The sequence below is a fragment of the Mirounga angustirostris genome, unplaced genomic scaffold (genome assembly GCF_029215605.1).
Source record: "Mirounga angustirostris isolate CCGP_5_RB_7025 unplaced genomic scaffold, mMirAng1.0.hap1 SCAF_2, whole genome shotgun sequence".
Classification (NCBI taxonomy): Eukaryota; Metazoa; Chordata; class Mammalia; order Carnivora; family Phocidae; genus Mirounga; species Mirounga angustirostris.
The window spans coordinates 5,556,762-5,582,120 of record NW_026991710.1 but is presented as its reverse complement, the minus strand read 5'-3'; the positions used below and the strand labels follow the sequence as shown (position 1 = coordinate 5,582,120).

At 41.9% G+C, this 25,359-nt stretch overlaps 1 protein-coding gene across 3 annotated transcripts in view; it reads left to right on the top strand.

Moving 5' to 3' along the window:
- STK32B (serine/threonine kinase 32B) overlaps positions 1 to 25,359 on the top strand; it is a 376,962-nt gene that overhangs the window by 314,588 nt on the left and 37,015 nt on the right. For 2 of the 3 annotated variants that reach the window (XM_045881505.3, XM_064584257.1), the window contains one exon: positions 6,133 to 6,222. The exons of the other annotated variant lie outside the window; for it this stretch is intronic. In XM_045881505.3, the coding sequence (XP_045737461.1) occupies positions 6,133 to 6,222 (90 nt within the window). The remainder of the gene's footprint in view (positions 1 to 6,132; positions 6,223 to 25,359) is intronic. 3 annotated transcript variants of the gene reach the window in all.

The following is a 25,359-nucleotide window of genomic DNA, read 5'->3' as shown; positions in this document are numbered from 1 at the left end:
CCTGGCTCAATGCACTGGTGGCACCGAGGTGACTCGGGGTGGTGGCAAGGCAATTATGGCCCCAGGGAGTGACTGTGGATGGGTCTTCAGCACCGGGTAATCCCCCCATCCCCACCCCCTCAGTCCATGACACAGATCCTGGCATTGCGGTTTCAGGCCCCTCCCCAGATTCGCGCAGACCGGCCACGCTCCATAAATAGTCCCTGCATGAAGAAATGGGCAAGAGTCCTTGAAAGTCACATGGCTGTCAAGTATTTTTATAGCCCTGGTTACAGCTCCTCGTGGCACCAGCCCTGCCGCCAGCACCCATGAGTACGTAATTAATGGATAGGGTGGCTGTCCCACCCATGAGTACGTAATTAATGGAGAGGGTGGCTGTCCCACCCTCTGAGGTCAGGCTGAGAAAGCGACATGGCTGCAGTCTTCACAATCAAAAGTTGACATGGGATGTCGTCAACTCCTGTAAATATTGTGATGGCTCTAAGCAGTAGGGAATGAAGAAAGGTGACAGGGTTTGCTCACCGTATCTCTTTCAATCAGTCTGTTATTTGGTCAGTCAACAAACACTTGATGAATACCTTTCCCAGGCCAGGCCATTGCTAAGGTACTGGAGACAGAAATGAGTAAGGCAAGATTCCCGGCCTCAAGGAGACAGACAAGGTGACAGATACAATATGGTGGATGCCAAGATGGGAATAACATTGGAGGGGAGTGGAGGGCCCAGGGGAGAGGCCTAAATCAGTCTGCTATGGATGGAATGCTTGTGCCCCCCACTTAGAATTCACATGTTGAAGCCTTAACCGCCAATGTGATGATACTTGGAGCTGAGGCCTTTGGGAGGTAACTGGGTTTGGATGAGGTCATGGGGTTGGAGCCTCCATGATGGGATTGGTGCCCTTATAAGGGGAGGAAGAGGACAGAGCTCTCTCTCTCCACCATGTGAGGATACAGCAAGAAACCTGCCATACAAGCCAGGAAGAGAGCTGTCACCAAGAATCCATCCATGCTGGCACCCTGACCTTAGATTTCCAGCCTCCAGGACTATGGGAAATAAATGTTTGATGTTTAAGCCCCCTAGTCTGTGATATCCTATTATAGCAACCTGAGCAGACTAAGACACAGTCAGATACCCACCTCTGTTTCCTGTTGATGGAAGTATGCATGCAAAGGGTAGATGCACATCCACCAGTACTATAACTCTGGGGCCAGGTTTTGAAGAATGAATGGAAGTCTACCAGGCAGAGGAGAGGGATGAGCATTCCAAGTACTGTCAAAGGCTTGGAGGTGAGCTGAGTTTCCATGCATTCAGAGAGAGGGGAGAAGCGTGGCTGGAGTGCAGGATGCATACCAGGGCTGGCAGTATGATTACTGATTATTGATACCAATATTAAAACTTGTACTAGTGGGTCTCACACAACATCTTGAGCTCCTTCTCTTGCTGAGTTTTGAATGTTTTCAACCTGTGGAAAGCAAATAGCCTAAAACTGAGTTCATATTTGCAAATTTTGTAGTAAATTTCCATTCTCCTGAGAAGGAACCTGTAGGAGGCCTTGTGTGGCACTAATTTTCACTTTCCCACATCTTCACTCAATTGTTAAAGGAAGCTCACTGGGAGGTTACAGCTCATCAATTAGCACAGTTCACGGAAACCAGAAGTGGAACTTGCTGTCTGTCACACCTGCTGGGCGTGAATTCCCGGGGGACCCCCAGCAGGTCTGCTTCAGAGCTGTCCGCCAGAGCCCTCACTGCCCTGAGGACCAGGAGGAAGCAAGGGCAGGGATGTCCGGCTCAGCTCTGCGGAGGGCAGCATGGGGCCGAGGGGACCACTCACCCCAGGAAGAGGCTGGAGACACACTGCAGCTTCCCCACAGATCAGCTGTGTGACCATGCACAGCTCCCTGGTCTCTGCAACTTGAGGTTACTCTCATGTAACAAAGCAGGTGATCCTACCCTCCTGACAGGAGTACTGCAAGGATTAACATGAGATTTGGCACCAATTCTATACCAGTTATGCAACCCTACCTAACAGTGGCTAAAACCAGACATTTGTTATACTATAACAAAAATATATTCTGTTTTTATATATCTGTGGTTGGAAGATTTAAATATAAAAGATATATAAATATTATAAGAAAATATAGAAAGATATATAAAATCTTAGGGGTGGAATAGGCTTCTGGAAAATTATAAGGCAAATATACTCAAACTATAAAATTAACATATTATTATTTAAGTTTTTAAGACTTTTGTATGGCAAGGGATACTCTAAACAGAGTCCAAAGACAAACAATAAGCTAGGAGATCTTTGCTGTACACAGAGCAAAGTATAAATGTATCTCATAGACAAAGCTCTGATTGAAAATTGATCAAGATTCTAGACGGTTCCCCAGGGGGTTGGGACTGATCATGTGGAAGATGTACAGCCTTATCAGCAGTGCGGTATCATTCCTCACCGTGTGATTTGCAACAAGTGAAATCACTGATTACGGTGCTAGTCACAATTCAGAGAAATACACACTCTCATATCCTGTTTAAAGTACCATAAATTAGGGTGCCTGGGTGGCTCAGTTGGTTAAGCGACTGCCTTCGGCTCAGGTCATGATCCTGGAGTCCCGGGATTGAGTCCCACATCAGGATCCCTGCTCAGCAGGGAGTCTGCTTCTCCCTCTGACCCTCCCCCCTCTCATGCTCTCTCTCTATCTCATTCTCTCTCTCAAATAAATAAATAAAATCTTTAAAAAAAAAAAAAGTACCATAAATTGGGCACCTGGGTGGCTCAGTCGGTTAAGTGTCTGCCTTTGACTCAGGTCATTACCCCAGAGTCCTGGGATCAAACCCCACATGGGGCTCCTTGCTCAGCGGGAAGCCTACTTCTCCCTCTCCCTCTGCCTGCCACTCCCCCTGCTTGTGCTCGCTCTTTCTCTCTCAAATAAATAAATAAAATATTTTTAAAAATTTAAAAATAATAATAAAGTACCATAAATTATAATTGTTTGAACATAGTATACAAACCCTCTGACTCTGCAATCCCACTTCTAGGGATTTATTCAGTTAAAATGGAAGTACCAATATGTAACAATGTGCTCAAGAATGCTATTACTGATCCAATAACAAGACAAACACATAGGCAACCAACACTGGAAACAACCTGAATGCCATATAGGATCATTGTTGAATAAAATGTGATATGACAATACTATGGAATACTTTGCAGCTATGGGGCCACAGTTTCTTATTTGAAACTCTTGGGGCCAGATAGGTTTTCATACCTCGAATTTCTCAGATTTAAAGTTAAATAATATATATCTTAGTAATATGAAAATAATATTCTAATAGATAATAATATTTAAAAACAATATATACTAAATATCATGTAAAACCTCCATAGGGGTTAAATGAATCACCAAGGGGAACCACTGTGTAATCAAATCTATTAATATTTTTCTATCAAAACATGAATATTCCCCCTATGTGGAATAAATAGAACAATGAAGACAAGTTCCAGGTCAAGTTTTATCACCAAATAAATTACCAAAATAATTGGATTTCTTTAGCATGGAGGACAAGGGATAATGGCACTTGTAGATAGACCTATGTATACTGACGTGGGAAAATGTCGTGATACAGGGCTAAATGCAGAAGTAACTTCTGGAACGACCCATGGAGTATGATCTCATTATTGGAAGGACAAACCACGTCCCAACCTATGTGGATACATGTATGCATAAGCAAAGGGAGAAATGACAGAGAGCCAAGTTACTTAGTAGGGTTACAAGTGCGAGTGGGGGGAGCCATCAGGGGGTTGAAAGGAGTGACTCAAATACACGTTTGTCGTCTTTGACTTATTATAATCAGCTGGCATTACTTTCATAATGCAAATACTAATTTTTTTAAGGACAGGGAGAAATGAAGGAAAACCAAAGAAAAGCCATATTGGAGGGTCTCCAGATCCTCGCAGTGTGGTGGCTGCACTTGACATACAGGTGTGGATGCAGAGGGGACTGAGACCCTCCCATGCCTCACAGTATTAGAAGTGGGGACTGTGAGGGTGCCGGGGGCAGACTGGCGCTGGCTGGAGACAATGGGATCTGAGCCACACCTGGGCAGGATAACACCGGTAGGAGCAAACACTTAACAAGAAGCCTCCCTACTTCTTGTGTGCCAGTCGCTCTAACCATTTTATGTATATGAATCCCTGGCTCCTCCCAAACGCTCTCTCAGATGGGTACTTTGTTAGTATCACTCCTACTTTACAGATGAGGAAAATAAGTTATTTGCCCAAGCTCAGACAGCTAATCACGACAAAGCTGAGACCCAAGCCAAGTCAGTGTGACTCAGAGTCTGTGCACCCAGCTGCTAGGCTGCACAGCCTCTTGGGGGTTAGGACTGTGTGGGTGCTGGTCCTGGCCCCAGAGGCTGCAGCAGGTGCATCTGCTCTAGGGATGCTCCCTGGGTGGACACACTCTGCATCTGGCCAGAAAGGGTTCCCAGCAAGGGTCTGGCTGGATGACTTAGGCTTCACCCACAAGCACCCGAAGCGTATTGCAGATCATCACTGAGTATCTCACCGCTGCCTCCCACCCGGGGGCTCTGGACAGAGTGCCTGACAGAAGCTTGCCCACACATCAGTGCTGGCAGCTGAGCCTGAGATTTGGGATTTGCGTGAAACCGCTGGTGCTTTTGCTGTCCACTGTGGCTGATCCTATCAAGTGCACCTGTCCCATGGGCCTCACTGCACCTGCTCTAGCAGGTGTCTGTCCATCTCATGGAGGTGCCCTCCAGACCCTCCCAATGTCAGTTTTGTGTATGCAAGCCACCTGTGTATTTAAGTCCCAGCCTCTTAAGCGCAGCTTTCAGATGTGAAAATCCAACCATTTTCCCATGATGTGAGGACAAAGAGAGAAAGTGATTGCATTTATAGCTAGTATTCAAGGGTCTCAGGGTTGGCTCCTTTTATGTACCAAGTTCCCCAGAAGGCCAGTACCAACTGTCAGGATGTCACTCCCTCCCTCTCACCCGTCTTCCTTCCCTGCTTCTCTTTATCTCTTGTCTCCTTCTTCCTCTGTCCCTCCTACTTCCTTCTCAGGTTTCTTGAACACTTATGTGCAGGGGCACCCAGCCTATCCATGTCCCATCTGCTACCATTACTTTAAGCTGGATGGAAGGTGGTCTCAATCCCCCAGCCCTCTCCCCCCAGGATTCCTCGGGTACAGAACTAAGGCCCCCACTGACCATAGCAGACAAACAGTGGAACGAGAATGTCTTCTGGGCATGAAAATCCTCTCTCCACCCTTCTTCCCCAACTATGGCCACTCAGCTTCCAGAGCAAGGCAGTCTGGACTCACCCCTCTCCTCTATTTGCCATGAGCTTTTACTCTCCTGAGTCGGTGCCTCCAAAATTTAATCCACAAAATTTTTTATCAATTATCAATATTTTTACTTACTTACAAGTAATATGCATGTGCCACCAAAAAATTCACATCATAGAACTTGCACATAACATAGCCATTTTTAGTGTGGGTGTGTTCGTGTATATATATTCAAGTTCTACCCCCTTAGCAAATTGCAATTATATAATACAGTGCTGTCAACTGTGTCTCCACATTATACATTAAATCCTCAAACCTTATTCATCTTACAGCTGAGAGTTTGTGCCTTTGACTAAACTCTCCTTCTTCCTCCCACCCCCCAGCCCGTGGCAACCACTTTTCTAGTCTCTGCTTCTATGAGCTTTTTTTTAGATTCCATATATAAGTGATACATGCAGTATCTGCCTTTCTCCACCTGGCTTATTTCACTTAGCATGATATTCTCAAGGTCCATCCATGTTGTCAAAAACAGCAGGAGGTCCTTCTCTCTGGTGGCTGCATAATATTCCATTGTATATATGGACCACATCTTCTTTATCCATTCATTCATTGATGGACACTTAGGTTGTCCTAAGTTTGGCTACTGTGAATAATGCGGCAAAACTAGGCATTTTCCAAGTATTAGATAAAATACTATTATAAGTAGAAGTTCTGCTACGTTCTTCTTGCACCCACCATAGAGCCCACAGCTTTAAATCGACAAGGAGCTGGCCCCGCTGCCTGTAGCCCTTGCTAACTGGGGTTTCTGTTTCTCTATCTCCAGGACATGTTCACATCACAGATTTCAACATAGCGACGATCGTGAAAGGAGCAGAAAAGGCTTCCTCCATGGCCGGGACCAAGCCCTACATGGGTGAGTGTTCCAGGCCCCTTTGAGGTGCCATAGGCCCAGTGCCTGAGGCCTCAGCGTTCCAGTCCTTCTCCCTCACACCATGCCCCAGTCATCCCCAGTATGTGCTGGGCTCTCTCACACTTTATCCTTGCTGTCCTCTCTGCCAGGAAGACCTTCTCCTTCTGTGATTTCCAGAGAACTCCTACCTAGCTTGAAAGCCTTGCTTCAGGCTTGGGAAAAAAACACACAAACAAAAACAAACAAAACCATATTTTCTTTTTTTATTAATGTCCAGTGTGGCCAGAATATAACTTTGGTCTTGGTCATTTGGGGTCTATATTCTTAGGTACACAGTGCTTTTCCAATGTGTATTTTCAGGTTGGTTTTTCCTAAGAACCTCTGATGGAAGTTATCATTTTTAGAAGCATTCCATTCCCTTACTTTGGTTTTCTCTAAGGACACCTATTATCTGAATGTGAAGTCTTTATAAATTTTCAATATTTGTTATTTTCAAATCTTTTGTATCCTTTCCTTTATCTGTTTAAAATCTTTCCCATTTTTCTCTTTCTCTTTCTTTTAAAGATTACCTGTTGTGTTTATTTGCTTTGTATGCTTTCTAGTGAAATATTTATTACTAAAATAATTTCCCGTCTATTTCTAATTTTTCCCCTGAGTTCTCTTGCCTGATTTATGAGTTTTTAATTCCACTTTATGTTCTTTCATGTCTTGTATAATTTTTTAATGTCTATATTAAATCTCAACTCTTAATGTCTATATTAATTATTGATTATAACAAAGCAAGTCAAAACTTAGTGACTTATACCGTGTTCACAGATGGGAAGAATTGACATTGTTCAAATGTCCGTACTACCCAAAGCAATTCACAGATTCGATGTAATCCCTATCAAAATACCAATTGCATTTTTCACAGTAAAAGAAATAATTCTAAAGTTTGCACAGAATCACAAAAGACTCCTGAATAGCCAAAGCAATCTTGAAAAAGAAGAAGGAAACTGGAGATACCACATTTCCAGATTTCAAGATTTACTGCAAAGCTGTAGTGATCAAAACCATATGGGATGGCACAAAAACAGACACATAGATCAGTGGGACAGAATAGAGAGCCCAGAAATAAACCCATGCATATATGGTCAATTCACCTATGACAAAGGAGACAAGAATATGCAATGGGAAAATGACAGTCTCATTAACAAATGGTGCTGGGAAAACTGGACAGCCACGTACATGCAAAAGAATGAAACAGGACCACTTTCTTACAGCATGCACAAAAATAAACTCAAAATGGATTAAGACCCTAAATGTGAGACCTAAAACCATAGAACTCCTGAAAGAGAGCACAGGCAGAGAGACATCGGCTGTAGCAACATTTTTCTAGATTTGTCTCCTTTGGCAAGGGAAATAAGGCCAAATTAAACTACTGGAACTACATCAAAATAAAAAGCTTCTGCACAGTGAAAGAAACAAAAAGACAACCTACTGAATAGAAGACATTTGCAAGTGACATATCCGATAAAGGGTTAGTATCCAAAATATATAAAGAACTTATACAACTCAACACCAAAATACTAGTAACAATAATACAATTTAAAAATGGGCAGAGAATCTGAATAGAGATTTTTCCAAAAAAGACATACAGATGGCCAACAGCACATGAGAAGGTGCTCAACATCACTCATCATCAGGGAAATGCAAATCAAAACCACAGTGAGATGTTACCTTCTACCTGAAGAATGGGTAGTACCAAAAAGACAAGAAACAACAGGTGTTGGTGAGGATGTGGAAAAAGAAAGGAACCCTCAAGCACTGTTGGTGGGAATGCACCCTGGTGCAGCCACTGTGGAAAACAGTATGGAGGTTCCTCAAAAAATTGAAAATAGAAATACCCTATGACTTAGTAATTCCACTACTGGATATTTACTCAAAGAAAATGAGAACAGTAATTTGAAATGCACTGTGTATGCATCCCTGCATGTATTGCAACATTATTTACAATAGCCAAGATACAGAAGCAACCTAAGTGTCCATCGATAGAGGAATGGATAAAGAAGATGTGGTGTATATACACAGTGGAATATCAGTCATAAAAAAGAATGAGATCTCAACATTTGTGACAACATGGATGAACCTAGAGGATATTTTGCTAAGTGAAATAAGTCATACAGAAAAAGACAAATACCGTATGATTTCACTCATATGTGGAATCTAAAAAACAAACAAATGAACAAACAAAAGGCAAAAACAGACCTATAATACAGAGAACAAACCGATGGCTACCAGAGGAGAGGAGGCAGGGGCATGGGAAAAGTGGGTGAAGGGGAGTGGGAGGTGCACACTTCCAGTTAGGGAATAAATGAGTCATGGGATGAAAGGCACTGCACAGGGAATATAGTCAGTGGTACGGTAATAGTGTTGTGTGGTGACAGATGGCAGCTACAGTTGTGAGCAGAACATCACTAAGTTGAACACCTGAAACTAATGTAACATTGTGTGTCAACTATAAAACTTATAAAAAATAAGTTTGGAGATAGTAAATGAACATTTTTTTTATTTAAATTCAATTAGCCAACATATAGTACATCATTAGTTTTTGATGGAGTGTTCAATGATGCATTAGTTGTGTAAATGAACATTGTTTTGAAAAAACCCTTAGTGGCTTAGAACAGCGACAATGTACTATTTCTCACAATCTACCATTTGACTGAGTGGTTCCTCTGCTGGTTTAGGCTGGGCTCATCCATCCACCTGGTGGGTCCGCTGGGGGCTGGGCTCAGCGAGGACAGCTGAGTGGAATGGGTCTTTCTCTACATGGTCTTTCATCATCACAGGGACTACAGTGAGCTTGCTCTCATGGTGTCAGTAGTTTCAAGGAGAACCCAGTTCCCACATGCTTATCAAGCTTCTTCTTGCTTCACATTTCCTGATGTCCAGTTGGCCAAAGCAAGTCACGTGACCGAGACCAGAGACCATGTGGGAGGGGACTGCGGGAGTTGGGGGGATGGATACCAGAAGGCCTGATTCATCTGGAAACCATTAAAGAAACAACCCACCTGGCAGGTTACAGTTTTTCCCTGTTTTTTGTGGGGGGGGGGGGAAACACATCTTTCTGATTAATCATCATTGTAAAGTATGTTATTCTGCTCTTTGTTTTCCTTCCTCTTATGATAAGTTTGCATGGAATTTGACTTTGATACTCTGTTTCTTTCTTTTTTTTTTTTCTTCTTTTTTTTTTTTTTTTTTTTAGTTTTTAGATTTAGAAATTAGTTTTCCTGAACTTTTGGAAGATGATGTTGTTCAGGGTAGCTTTTCTAACTGAACTTCTTCTGTTGTTTTCATGAAGTGTCAAAATCCAAGGCAGCTTGCTATGTGGGATTTCCTGGTTCATTCTACTTGCCTACTTTTATTTTTTTATTTTTAAAGATTTTATTTGTCAGAGAGAGCACAAGCAGGGGGGAACAGCAGAGGGAGAGGGAGAAGCAAGCTCCCTGCTGAGCAAGGAGCCTGATGTGGGACTTGATCCCAGGATCCTGGGATCATGACTGGAGCTGGCAGATGCTTAACTGACTAAGCCACCCAGCACCCTACTTGCCTACTTTTAGCTAGAGCTTTTATTTCTTTTATCTGTAGGGTCCCCATCCCGCTCAGTTTTAGTTCTACTTCCAACAGTTTCTCCTTGGGGCTCCTTCTAGAAGGGAGCTCCAGCTGGAGGATGACAGAGATTTGGGGTTCCAGACTGACCTGCTCCTGCAGAGCTTACCAAGGGCCCCTTCACCCACCTGACACTGGACTGGACAAACTCCTCCAGGTTTTAGCCACTGTTCCCCAGCTAGCCAGCTGCCCCCCCCCCCCCCGTAAATACCTGCTGGCTGTCTTGCACCTCTCTGTTCTTTGGTCCATCATATGCTGCCTTGTTTCTTCTCTGTGTTTCCTTCTCTACAGAAATCACTCCCATGGGAGTCTTGTCACTGTTGCTGGTTTGTTCCCACGCACTTACATTTTGGGGCTTGTGGGGGGACAATTTAGTTTTATAGTAAGTGTTCCTCATGGGTTTTGACTTAGCTATTCATCTGCTCTGTCAGTTTATGTGTGTTGATCTGTAGAGATTCAAAAACCATGTCGTCACCTCCCAGAATTCACTACGTGTGTCACTCATCTCTTATTTACTAAATAAATGAAATAAATGAAGTTTGGCCACAAGTCATAGTAAAAATAGTACTTCTTAGTATTTGCTATGTGCTCAGCCCTTGAACTAAGTTCTTTCCATCCACAGCTTTATCTAATGCTGACAAACTTGGAGCGGGCACAATTATTTCTTCCCACTTTAGAGCTGAGGAAACAAGCTAAGGGGACGTGAGGGACCCACCCAGGCAGATGTTGGTGACAAGAGTCAGACTCAGGTCAGCATGGATACCACAAGGTATGCATACAAATGAATCTGTTCCCTTGAGATAGTCCCCTTGGGATGCTGGATATTTATACCAATAAGGCCTTCACAGTTGAAGGTCTTTCTGCAATCCCTTTCCAGAAGGTTCCAGAGCTTAGGCCAGTCCATCCAAGGAGACACTGACTTGACAAATGGGTGCGAGAATGGGATGAAAGGGGTGTTAAGGCTGCTGCCCAGGCTTCCGGTGGAGGTGTGTGGGGAGCACAGCAGGGGCTGCAGGCGGGTGGGGTTCCAGGAGTCCCAAGTTTGAATTTGAGGTGTCTCTGGGAGGTACTATCCAGGCTTCTGGAGTGATGTGGACAGCATCCGTGGACTGGGGAGTTACCAACGCTGAGATGCAGCAAAGCCAAGGTAGGGACAGAATCCCCCAGGGAGGATGCAGGAGAGAAGAGCACCAAACCTAAGGCCCAGGGGACACTGCCAGGAGGAGCACATAGAACTGAAGGAACCATCGTCTGCAGAAGGGCAGTGAGGAGAGAAAGATGACATGGAGAGAAGCAGCTCCCATTTGGATCTGCCTCCATAACCTTATAAAGTTAGTTCTGACTTCCTTTAGGCTGTTCCCAAAAAGCAGATCCATCTCCAGGAATATAGAGCCCCGACCGCTGGAGAAATGTAAGGCGGTATTATACCAACCCTTTCTTTCCTGCCCCTGCCCCGCCACCATGCAGAGCAGCCTTGCCCATCACCTCCGCAGAGACTCCACCGGGCCTTCCCCTGTCTCATTCCCTGGCTTCCCACTGATGTCCTGGCTCTCAGCCTCTGGAAAAGCAGACCAGTGGTGACCCAGCTGGCCATTCTCCACAGTGGCCCCACCACCAAGAAGGAGAGGAAAACCAACATGTATTGTGACCCTGCTGCATGTTTGTCATTGCCTGTAATCCTCAGAAGACCCACAAGCAGCTGCTACTTCTCTCCATTTTATCTGTGAGGAAGCTGAGGTCCATGGGGGTTAATTAAGCTGCCCAGAGTTACCCAGCTCCATGTCTACATGGATCCAAAGTCCATGCTTTGGCCACTATACCAAGCTGCCTTTCGACACTGAGTTCCTGTGTCATAAAGCTGTTATTTCTCAGACAAGAAAAACATTTATTGTCCCAAGTGTATGTAGGATTTGAGACTCCTGGTGTCCTTCTATTTAGAGGAGCTTCAGTCCTGAATTAATAAACAGGGGCACAGGAGAGATTTTTATGGGATTTAGCAGGCACCAAATGGATATATTTTCAAACACCATGGAGGTTGACAGTACCAGGCAGTGGGAGTTTATTGGGGAAGACAGGATGAGGGAGGGCTCTCTCAGTAAATTCAAATCCTACAGCTCCCAGGGCTGTAAACTCCTGAGGTCAAGTGTCAGGTTTGTCGATTTTGTTCACTTGTACTGTTCAGTTCAAAGGCCCAATAACAAGCTCCCAGAATGTTCCAAACACAGATTCAGAGAACAGGCTGATGAGTAAGCTCCCAGAGGTTGCTCATGAAGGATGATCCTGGAAGAAATATTTGCATAGAACTGAATTTTCATTAATTAAAGAGCAGATGGAATTCACAATCAGAGAAAAAAAGAAACCCCTCTGAACTGTGCCCGATTAGAAGTCAGAAATATTCCAACAGCCACCCTGGGCTTCAGAGTTTATTCATCGGCGGTGAGGTAAAGAGTTGAGCATTCATTCAGCAAATATTTATGGGACGTTTAGAAGATGAAGGGCTCGGAGTCAGGCACTGGGGCTCAGAGGGGAGTGATGCTCTCTGGGCCCTCGGGGGCTCACCGTCTAGAGGGGCAGGCAGATGTGAACAAGACACTGTCGAGACGGATTCCTGGAGAAGGTGATGGTCTGAGTTAGACTCTGAGGGTGTGCTCAGAGTTTGCCTGTTGGGTAAGGATGAGGAGACAACATTGCAGGCAGAGGCATCAGCCAGGGAGGAGGTGCAGGGGAGGCAACAGCATGGTGTGTTGGGGGACAGTTGCAGTTCCATTTCTTCTATGGATAGAACAAGATGGGGTGGGGAGGGAGGAAAGAGATAGGCCAAAACATGAGGGTCTTGGATGCCGTAGTAAAGGGCCTGAGGAGCCAGCCGAAAGTCAGGAGAGGGTCCAGGTGAAGCGTCGCCTTCAGCATGGGGCAGTTTGGGTGTCTCACTTAGTGGCTGCCTGAACTTGGGCCCATCTCATTACCTGACATAATGCACATAAAGTGCTCAACATGATGAATGCTCAGAAAGTTTGGCTGCCAAACCACGTGACCTAACAGTTTTCTCATCTGAGAAATGGGATTAGCGATGATGCAATCTGCCTTAGTCGGTTGTCTGTGAGGATTTCATGGCATGGATATGGAAGGTACATAACATAATCTCCGACAAATGGTAGATGCACAGATCTGGGAGCTGATAGTATTGTTGTTATTGTTGCCATGGTTATGATTTAGACAGTTGATTATTTGGTACCTGCTTAGCATTGGGAATCCAGGGCCTGGATTGGGAACTCCCTTGCCTTATGGCACTCACAGTCCAGCAGGGAAAACAGACCCTAAACAGCTGGTTCATTATAGGAGCTGGGTTGGCTGGAGGATGCTGGGTGCACTGGGGGATCACGGGGCTGGTGCCTTGTCTGATTTCACCCAATATTAGTTCCCTTCCCTAGGGGGCTGTAGTGAGCAGACAAGGGTGGTTGCCGAGCCATCATAATGATGCTAGTATGTTCCTTATTGAAATGATCAAGGCTAGTGACGTTTTCTGCTCCCTGCACCAGAGGAAGCGAGAAAGCCAGCATTCAGACCCAGGCCAGTGAGGCTGCAGCGCCCAATATCTTTCCTGAGAACCTGTCATTCAGTCCTTCATTCATTTCTCCATCCATCCATCTATCCATTCATCCATCCATCCATCCTCACAAATCTATTGAGTACCTTTTATGTGCCAGGTAATGTCCTATGGCCCCCAAATACATCTGTGAACAAACAGATAATTTTCCTGCACTCATTGGTTTGGCTATTTATAAGGTAGACAATCACCTTAAAAATCCACAACTCATAAATATATAGTTTGAGATGTTTATTTTTGAGTGACAATTTTCCTGCAGTAAAATGCATTCTTTTAGTGCACAGTTCTATGAATTTGGACAAACACAGTCATGTAAGCACTACCGCAATGAAAGTATTGAACAGTTCCATCACCCCCAAGATTCTCTCATCCCAGTCCCTAGCAACCAGTGATCGGTTCAGACTATTCCAGAGAGTCATAGAAAGGGAGTCATATTGTCTATAGCCTTTTGAATCTGGGTTTTTTTCACTTTGAATGATGCATTTGAGATTTACTCATATTGTATCAGTAGCTTTCCCTTTGATTGGTAAGTAGAACTCTATTGGATGAGTAGACGCAATGAGTTCATCCATTCACTAGCTGAAGGACACTTGAGTTGTTTCCAGTTGTACATAATTATGAATAAGGCCCTATAAACATTGCTTTCAGGTTTTCATACGAACTTAAGTTTCCACTTCTCCAGAATGATTACCTAGAAGTGGGATTGTTGGGTCATATGGCAAGCATATGTTGAACTTTCCGGGAAACTGACAAACTGTTATCCAGGATGATTGGACCATTTTATATCCCCACAATTAATGCATGAGCGTTCTGGCTTCTCTGCATCCTCACCAGTATAGGGTATTGCCCTGAGGTTATTGCTCTTCTTATCGGCCCATCTAATAGGTAGGGAATAGTTTTATTTTGCAAGTCCCTAATGACTAATGGTGTGCTACATATTTTCATTTGCTTATTTGCCATCCATTTACCTTCTTTATGAAAGTGTCTACTCAAATCATTTGGTCATTAATGATTTTTATTAATCAAGCTTTGAGAATTCTTTATATATCCTGGAAATAAGTCCTTCATCTGCTGAGTGTTTTGCAAAAATTTTGGCCAGTCAGTGGTTTGTCTTCCTATTGCCATAATAGAATCTTTTTAGAAGCAGAAGTTTTAAATTTTGATGAAGTCCAATTTTTAAAAAGATTTTATTTCTTGATCATGTCTTTGATGTCATATCTAAACATCTTTTCCTCACATGAGTTCACAATGATTATTTTCCTTTGTTTTCCTGTAAAAGTTTTATACTTTTGGATTTTACATTTAAAGCTACATGCATTTTTAATTTAGTTCTTAATGTGGCATGAGGCGTGAATCAAGCTTTATTTATTTGCAAAGAACTGTCCAATTGCTCCAGCACCCTTTGTTGAAAAGACTGTTCTTTTTCCACTGCATTGCCTTTGCAACCTTGTCAAAACTCAATTGACCATAAATGTGTGGGTCTATTTCTGGATTTTTTTTTTCGGTTCCATTGGTCTATTTGTTTAGGTTCTACCTGATATCATACTTTTCCAATAATATTTTGCAATAATACTTGAAATCAGGTATGGAGAGTCTTCCAACGCTTTTTTTTTCTTTTCAAAAGTATTTTAGCTCTTCTAGAGCTTTTCTCTTTTCACTGAAACCTGAGAATCCACTTGTTAATTTCTACAGAAAAAAATTCTGGATTTTTGTTAGGATCGAGCTGAATCTGTAGATAAGTTTAGATAGAAATGGCACCCTAACAATGTGGAATCTTCCAATCACAGAATATCTTTCCATATATTTAGGGCATCTTGGATTCTCTCATCAGCATTATATAGTTTTCAGCATACAGATTTTGCACATATTTTGTAACACTTGATACCTAAGTATCTTACAGATTTTTGATACTATCTAAATATCACTTTAAAAAAAAATAGTTACCATCTTCTTCATCTGTTCCTCAGCAAATGGACACTTAGGCTGTTTCCATAATTTGGCTATTGTAGATAAACATTGAGGTGCATGTAAGATGTGCATGTAAGATATCACATGATATAGATATAGAAATAGATATAGATATGATATAGATATATGTTTTTTGTACTTACTCTTTATCAGGTTAAGGAAGTTTCCATGTATTCCCAATTTTCTGAGGGATTTTTTAAAAATCATAAATGCATGTTGGATTTTGTGAAATATCTTTTCTCAATCTATTGAGATAATCATATGGTTTCTCTTCCATAATCTGTTGAAATACGTTGATTGATTTTGGAAGTTTGAACTTCCTCATATTTCCAGAATAAATCTCATTTGGTCATAATGTATTTTCCTTTTAAAATAATGCTGGAATCAATTTGCTAATACCTCATTTACAATATTTACCTCAGGTTAATGAGGAACATTTTAGTTTTCTTTTTCTTGTAACATCTTTGTGTAATTTTGGTACCAGAGTAATGCTGGCATTGTGAGTTGGGAAATAGTCCCTCCTCTTCTAGTTTCTGGAAAAATTCATGTAGAGTTGGTATTATTTCTAGCATCTGTTTGGTAGAATTGGCCAGTGAAGGTATTTTCCTGTGAAGAACTCTAGTGAGGACCTGGGGTTCTTAACAGGAAGCTTTTTAACTATGAATCTGATTCCTTTAATAGACATGGGTCTATTCTATTTATCTAATTTTCATTAAGTCAGAAGAAGTAAATACATATTCAGTAGGAATTGGTCATTTATGTCTTCCAAGAAATTTCTCTGTGTCATGTAAACTTGCAAATATTTGGGTTTATTGTTATTTGTAATATCCCCTTGTTACCTTTTTAATGAGTGTTGATTATGCAGTGATGTCTCCTCTTTCATTCCTGATTTGGTCATTTGTGTTTGCTCTATGATTTTTCCTGATAATTTTGGCTAGAGGTTTATCAAAGGGCTCATCTTTTTAAAGAACCAGTTTTTAGTTTCATTGATTTTCTCTGTTTTATTGATTTCTGCTCTGATCTTTATTACTTTCTTCTGTTTGCTTTGAGTTTAATTTGTTCTCATTCTAGTTTATTAAGATGGAAATATAAATTATTGATTTGAGTCTTGTCTTTCTCCAATATAAGCATTTAATGCTCTGTCAATTCTGTCCTAAGTCCAGCCTTGGCTATATTCCACAAATGTGGATGTATTATGTTTTCATTCTCATTCAGTTACAAACACTTTCCAACTTCCCTGTGACTCACTCTTTCACCCATGGGTGATTTAGATGTCTACTTCATAATTTTCAACAATATTTGGGAGTTTGCTATCCATCTTTCTGTTGTTGATGTCCAGCTTAATTCTGTGATGGTCAGAGAAATCCCTTATATGATTTTCTTTTCTATTTTTTTAATTGGTAAAGTTTGTTTTATGGTCTAGATATGGTCTATCTTGGTGAATATTCCATGTTCTTGTGCAGAGAATATGTATGCTCTTCTTTGGTCATATCTCCTATAAATATCAATTAGATCCTAAATATTCTTATTGGTTTTCTGTCTACTTGTTATATCAGTTACTAAGAGAAGTGTGTTGAAATCCCCAACTATAATTGTGAATTAGTCTATATTTCTTTGCATTACAGTTTTGTCTCATGTATTTTGATGTTCTGCTGTAAGGTGTGTACATTTTTAGGATTATTACATCTTCTCGGTAAATTGCTGCATGTATCATTATATAATATCCCTCTTGTTCCTTGTTCTGAATTCTACTTTGTGTGATATTAATATAGCCACTTCAGCTTTCTTTTGTTAATGTTTGCATGGTACTTCCAATGGTGTGCTGGTAAATATTTAATGATTAGATCTCTGGTAAAAAAAAAAAAAAAAAAGAAAAGAAAAAAAGGAGTGGAAGAGGAGGAGGAGGAGAAGGAGAAAAAGAAGAAGAGCACTGATTTGTAGATTCTGCTGATTTTTGTGATGTAAGTCCACCCACCATGGCTGACTTCACGTTATCAGTGTGATATCATCAAACACAGAGGAGGGGAGAGATGAGCTAATATGTCTTTTCCAGCATGCCCCTGATTATATCTTTTTCCATCCATTCATTTTTAACCTCTATCTTTATATTTTAAATACATGTCATGTAGGCAGTCTTTTTTATCCATCTAATAATCTCTGCCTTCCCATTGATATTTAGACCATTTATATTTAATATAATTATTGATATGGTTGGATTACATTCTATCACCTTGCTTTCCTTCTCTTTGGCCCATTTGTTCTTTGTTCATTTGCTGCTCTTCTTCTGCTTTATTTTGGATTACTTGATCATTATATTCCACTTTAACTCCCGTACTGGGTTAGTATTTATACCTCTTTTTAAAAAATATAGTTTAGAGGTTGCCCTATATTTGTAATATACATTATCAATTAATCAGAATCTACCTTGAAATCATACCATTTCATGTATAATGTAAGAATCTTAGAATAATGTACTCCCAGTTCCTCCCACCCATCTTTTGTTTTATTGTGCTGTAGATACATAATTAATTGATTTTATTTTTACTTCAAACAGTCAGTTATATTTTACAGTGGTTAGAAATAAGAAAAATTGATTTGATATTTACCTTCCTTATTCCCATTTCCAATATTTTTTATTTCTTTGTGCAGCTTCAGTTTCTATAGGGTATCATATTCATTTTACCTGAAGGGCTTGCTTCAAAAATTCTTGTAGTGAAAGCCTAGTGGTAGTGAACTCCTTCATTCTTTTGTTTGTTGGAAAAAGTCTTCATTTGCTTACATTTTAAAAAGAGATTGTATTGTGACTAACATAATAAAATTAAATTAAAAAATAAATAAAACAAAAACAAACTCAAAAACAATCAAAATAAAAAGAGATGTTAACAGAATTCTGGATTCACAGGTTTTTTTTTCTCTTTCAGCACTTAAGTATGTCACTCTATTGCTTATGGCAATGTTTCTAACAACAAATTTACTACAATTCTTTGGTTTTAGATATGATGTGCCTAGGTGTGCTGTTTTGTTATCCTTTTGTGTTTATCCTGGTTGGTGTTCTCTGAGCTTCTTGGATATGTGTGGTTTGATGACTCATAATTTTTTGGAAAATTCCTGGTCATTATCTGCAAATATTTCATATTTCTCCCTCTCTCTCATCTATTTCTGGAATTTCAATTATATATGTATTAGACCTTTCATATTTCCTCATAGCAATTGGATGCTCTGTTATTTTTTTTCTACTTTTTTCTCTTAGTGTTTCACTTTGAATAATTTTGTTTGACCTATCTTCAAATTCACTTCTTCTTTCCTTGGCAGTTTCAAGTCCTACTGAGGAGCCTGTTGGAGGGCATACTTCATCTCTGGTGTTATGTTTGGTTTGTTTTTATTATTATTAGCTTTTCCGTCCAATTATTTTATAGATTCCATCCTTTGGTTGAAATCTCCATCTTTTAATGTGTACTGTCTATTTTTTCCACTAGAATATTTGAAATGTTTTAAATTCCTTGTCTGTTAGTTCTAACATCTGGTTCATATCCAAATATGCTTCTGTTGATTACTGTGTTTCTACTTGTTTTGTTTTGTTTTTTTTCTTTTTGTCATGTGTCTCATAACTTTTGGTTAAAGACTGAACATTTTGTGCAGGACAGTGTTTATGCCTGGAAATGGGCATGTCTCTCCCACTACTGTGCCTTTAGTGTTGTATGTGTATGGAAGAATGGAGTTAATCTAATCAGCAGTTGAGCTGAATCTGGGTTGGTATGATTATCCTCAATGTACTTCCTCTCAAGTTAGTGTTCCCTCAATGTTCCTGTTCCATCTCCAGCTTTAGTCTTTCCCCTTAGGCCTGTGCTTTAAAGAGGGTCTCCTGTTCCTTCTGTTCCCTGGCAGGAGACTTCTCTTTCTTGTTACTTGATACTTGGTCTGGTTGGGGTGGTAGGGGGGAGAGGAGAACATGTTCCCTGTTGTCTTGGCTCAGCCAGTCTTAGGTGGGTTCTGTGTCATCCATGGTCTTGTCTTGGGGATGGGTCTTTCTCGTTGATCCTGTGTCTCTCCCAGCAATGGGAAACCATGAATTGTCTGAGCCCAGGATAATTTTTTTGTCCCTTTCCCAGGGGTAGAGATTTTATTTTTCTGTTCCTTGCCCCTCATGCTCAGTGAGTATTCACCTGTGCCCCTGTGGTCACAGAAATCTTCTGCCTTTCCTCCTTTAGCTCAAGGATTTTGACCCATAGGGGTATGGGGAGGTGGATCCAGGAAGGACTTTGGGCCCTCTTAAAGTAGTAGCTGCTCCCTTCCCCAAATCCCACATTAAGGCAAGCTTTCTACAGCCTCCTGCCTTCTCCTAGTCCTTTCATGAATTCACAGTGAGGTCAGCAGAGAAGAGCTGTGAGGAGGGGTGAATCCCCCTTGCATCTGGACAAACAGTGGTTCTATTCTCTCACTTAAGTCCGCATACAACCTTCAGCAATTCAATAAACATTTTAGCAGAAGTCTCTTACCCTCTTCTGTGGCATCCCTCTCTCCTTCCCATGCTATTCCCAAGATAAGCCAGTACTCACAGCCCTCTCTCTTCTCAGAGTAACTGTCTTTTCCTTAGACTTCAGACTAGTCAGATTTGAGAAAAATTACGGTTTTGTAGATGATCTAGATTTTTCTCATTGTTAGGTTGAGAGAGACCCTCTTTCCAACTCCTGCATTTTGAACAGAAGCAGAATTGTCTGAGGTCTTTGATATGATGGAAAAGAGAGATGAATTAAATTGGAGGGGTCAAAAGTAATTTTGCTGAGGAAGTAACTTTTCAGATAGGTCCTAAAGGATGAGTAAGTGCTGTGTAGTATAAAGGGATGTAAAAAGCTTTGCAAGAAGATAGAACTGCATTTGCCAAGGCCCTGAGGCAAAAAAGAGCTTTGTCACATAGAAAGAACCAAAAGAAAGCTAGTGTGGCCTGAGCAAAGTAGGCCAGGAGAATGAGTCTGCAGAAGCATGCAGGGCCAGATCATGCACTACCTGAGTGCCACGTCCAAGCTTTTGGTTTCTATATATAGCAAGTTCACTGGGAAATTTTAAAGAGCATTAACTTTCAGGGTGCCTAGGTGGCTCAGTGGATTAAGCATCTCACTCTTGGTTTTGGCTCAGGTCATGATCTCAGTGTTATGAGATGGAGTCCCAAATCTGGCTCCCCATTCATCGGGAAGCCTGCTTGTGATTGTCTCACTCTCCCTCTGCCCCTCCCCCCACTCACATGTTCTCTCAAATAAATAAATATCATTAATTTTTTGATAAATAGAATATGGAATCCTTTAAGAGAGTGGCACTACATAAATGAACTTTTCTATCAGCATAACATCTATTAGATCCCCAATTTCACATATTGACTCTGTAAAATGCACTGAGTCTAACCCTGTGCTTCCAGTTAGAACACCATTCTCTAGGAAAACTTCCAAAGGCCTTTTTTTAATCTACTAGTTTAATCTGACATGTTTCGCATGAAGTCATTTTCTGGTCCTGGCGCATCATTTATGTCTACACCTCATCAGAGCTTCTGTATTTACTTACTGGCCAATGATACTTCTCCTCCTCTTCCTCTTCTCATGTAGACTCGTGAAGTCTAATGGTCAACCTCTGAATAGCATCTCACGTATTCTAATGAAACCAGTTTTCAGTTTCCATTAATGCTGCTTATGTCCCAGAAAGGGAGAAGTTATCAGACTGACACAGCAGTTTCATTTTGTCTCGGTGTAATATGTAAGCGTGTGACACTTGAGTTCATTTGGCTAGCTACAGAGCCAAAGAAATATAAATTACACCCAAGGGATCTAGACAGAAAGCCAGGCATGCTGCTTATCTCTGCTTTTCACAGCTTTTCAGCACACTTTAATGCAAAGAATTATGATGGAGCTCGTGAATCATTTGGGGAACAGGTACAACATGTACCTCTATGATCTGGGCTTTCATTTATGTGTGCATTTCATTGCTCATGCAATAATGAGTTGATATAATGGTAACTAGCTCACATCTGTTGAGAACTTGCTATGTGTCTGTCCCTGTACTCAATGCATCACATATGTTATCTCACTAGAGGGTAGGGGCTATTATTATTCCACAGAATATGACACTTATACAGGGATTAAGTGCTTGCCCAATGACAAATAGCCAGCAATGGTAGCCACTGAGATTTGAAGTTAGGTCTCTGTGACCAGCTTCTTTGCTGCTATGATGCATTGAGCATCTACTTCTAGATCAGCTTCATGCTAATCCTTGAGCCTCTGGGACTGACTAAGTCATATCCCTGCCCTCAAAGGGTTCACAGCCCAGTGATGAAGGTGGAAATGTATGCCATTAATTAAATTATAGCATGATCGGTGCTGCAAGGGAGGTACAGACCAGAACATAGATTGATGTACTTGGCCAGGAGAGGGGGGAAATGGGAATAGAGGAATAGCATGAGACTCCATGAACATTCCACAGGGGGAGTGAAATGTGGTCTGAGTCTTGAAGTAGGAGTAGGAGTCCATGAGTATAAAAAATAGGGTGAAAATTATCAGACAAGTCACAGAGAATTAAAAGTAAAGAGTATCCTACTTTTTTCAGTTGGCATAATGAGCTATATAATAAAGGCAGTACCCAAATGTGAGGTTGGAGCCAGTCTTTAGGAATTCTTGTGCTAGGGCCTTTGAACTTTATTCTGTAGCAAATAGAAAAACTTGGAATGATTTTAATTATGTGATTTGAACACATAAATAATAACAATACAACAACAACAAAATTAAATAGCACTTACTGGCACTTAATATGGGCTCAATAAATAAATACATAATTTCATTTTCTCTTCACAAGATTATATAGCAAATATTACTATTCCTTTTTGCAGATGAGGAAAGCTGAGATACAAATAAGAGGTGGAGTAGCTTGCCCAAGGCCATTATACCAATAAGCATGGGAGCTGAGGTTCATTTGCAGGCCTGAAAAATTCCTACATTCACACCTTTCACCCCTCTCTTTCGCTGATTCTACTGATTCAGGTGGAGGTTAGAATGCCAGGCTGGAGTAAGTGAGAGGCCATGGTGTGTCCAGGCAGAGATGAAAGAGTAGGGAGGAAGTTTCTGGAAGAGGAAAATGAAAGTCTTGGGGCCAATCAAATGATCAAAAGCAGAGACTGAAGGAGGGTAGAGTCCAGGAGACTCCTCCATTCTGACTCATGCAACCGAGCAGACGGTGGGCTGGGACTGAGACCCCAGGAGGAGGGCAGTTGGAGAGGGACGAGTTTGCTTGGGCAGGTTCAGTGTGCAGTGCCCATGGGACCGCTAGGTGGAGGTGTCCAGGAGGCAGCTGGATGCACAGATCTGGCCATCCTGCTGGCCAGGATGTACAAGCTGGAGACAGGGTCTTGCCATGAAGAAAGGACCAGCGGGCAGAACACCTGGGTTCTGTCCTAGCTGGGCTGGAAGTCACTGAACTCCTCCAAATGGATTTACCTCCCTCACCTAGAAAATGTAGGGGAGGGAGGAAATTACCATGAAGGTCCCCTCTAGGCTGAAACATGGTAATTCTATGTTCCCAGTCAAGGAGGCAATTACGTGTAGGAACAGATCCTGGAAGCCGGTCGTCGCCTTGTAGGCTAAACATTGACTAGCATGCCACCCTCCGCTGCAGCAATCAAAGCCTTCAGCAATATCCATAGAGATTAACCAGGAGGATCATAATTATAACTTAGGAGGTTATTGTATTCTTTTCATATTTTTAGTCTTGTGTGGTTAGCATAGGGTGGGCCAATCCCACCACATGCATATTTACATTTCCGGGGAAGGGGGGAGATGTTAGCGGGAGGTGAGGCTGATCTTCCAAGCCACTGGGCTGGGCTAGAGGAGCAGCCATAGGTTCCATGGCTCTGGAAGGCAGTCCAGTGTGTTAGCCCCGTGCGCTCACAAGGACTTATGGGGTGTGCAACACACACCAGACTCCGTGAAAGATCCTGGGGTTGTAGCAGGAAAGGACACAGGCGCCACCAAGGAATGTGATTCAAGAGCCAATTTCCATAGGCTTTTAAACCATTTTTATCAGTGTGCATGATCATGGTGATGAACCACTTAGTTATTTTTCTTTTGGGTTATGTTGAAACCCTAATTTCCTCCAATGTAGAATTCCTGGATCTTCATACATACTCTTGGCTTCAGTTCCAGTTGAATTAGCAGATTTAACACAATGACCTTATAGAGATTTTGGGATGTAAAACATAAATTATATATTGTGTGTGTGAAAATAAAAATAATTCATTATATATATTTATATTATATATTTATATTATATTATATATGTTTATAATGAATTATTTTTATTTCAGCATAAGCATGGTGTATTTTGGTGGAAAATGTCTGGATTTTGAAGGAGACGTGGTAGGATTCTGATCATCATTCTGAATGACCCCCGAGAAAGGGGCAGGGAGGGTTCAGATAAGGCACTGAGTCTCCCTGCTGCGTCATCCAGGCATGTAACTTGACTACTCCAAGCCTCAGCTTCCAAGATTGGAGATAATAATAACACTGCCTCACAAGGTCCTTCTGAGGATAAAATGAGTTAACACATGCAAAACTGTAGGATGTGCTCTGTAAATATTAGCTTTGCCAAGGAGTAAATAATATATGTAAAAAAACCCTTGAACTTCTGGCACATGGTGGATGCTCCATAAAGGAAGAGGTGTATTGGGCACTAGGCTGAAAGTCATAAGAATGACGGTCCAGTCCAGCCTTTTCCACTCACGTTCTCCATGGCCCTGAAATTACCCATTTACCTCAGTTTCTCCATCTGTGGGTTGGGTGCTTTGGGGCTGGGTAGGGGTAATGTATGAAGGAACTTTGTGCCCTAGAAAGTTCTGCATGACTATTTTGTGCATGATGATGGTAGTTAGAGGTGGCATTTCCAGCGGCTGAAGATAGATTTAGGGTTGGCTATTCCCCCACCAGGTCATTGCCAAGAAGTTTTAATCAAGAAGGACTTGGGGCATTTGGTTCATCTGTAATCCAACTGGGGTACCCAGACCTTGGATCCTGGACATCCTTTCTGCGCAAGCCATAACTAACTCCTGTTATCTGCTTGGTTTGTCATTTGCTGTCCTGGGGAGGCAGGGTGCTCTCACCATTCACTGTCCTGCAAGGAAAGCCCAGGCCTGGCCATGGCCGTGTTGGCCCATTCCATTCCTTCTGCAGCCAGACTCAACAGCAGCTAGGTCTCATTCTGTGCCGTTATGAAGATTAAATGAGCTTATACCTATGAAACTCTTAAAGCAAGGCTTATTGGTACATGCAGACGCTCCGTAAAGATTCCCTATTTTTATTAGCAGTGTATCAGGAGCTTAGAACAGTGCTTGGTACATAGAAAGGTACATAGTTTGTGGTTCGTATTATAGTCGTTCATGTATTTAGTCAGTCAACAAAGCTTTCCCACTTTTCTTCGTGGTGGGCATGCATGAAGAACAAGCAAGACACCATGACAGTCCCTGCCCTCGGGGAGCTCAAGGTCTAGTGACAAGCAGACAAATGAGCAAAAATGCAGCAGGGAGTGTGAATGTTGCCATCAAGAGATGCCTAGGGAAGGTGGGGTCAGGAGGAAGCCCAAATCTAATCTGGAGGGAGGAGAATCGTAGGAAATAATAATATCAGAGAGGTATTTTGAAGAGCAGATGACGCACGTAATGAACGTTGTAGTATCTGGGACCGTAGTAGCTTCCTGGAGGAGCTAACTCTGGAGCTGTACCTTTTGTGAGACAGCCCTGGTGAATTAGGGGAGAGAACAAGAGAGAGACAGACAGACAGATGGGGAGTTCCAGGAACAGTGAGCAGCATGAGCGGCTAGAGCCCGGGGTGGCGTGGGAAAGCCCAGGGGCAGAGTACGGCTTGGAAGATCTATGGGCAGGTACTAAGAGC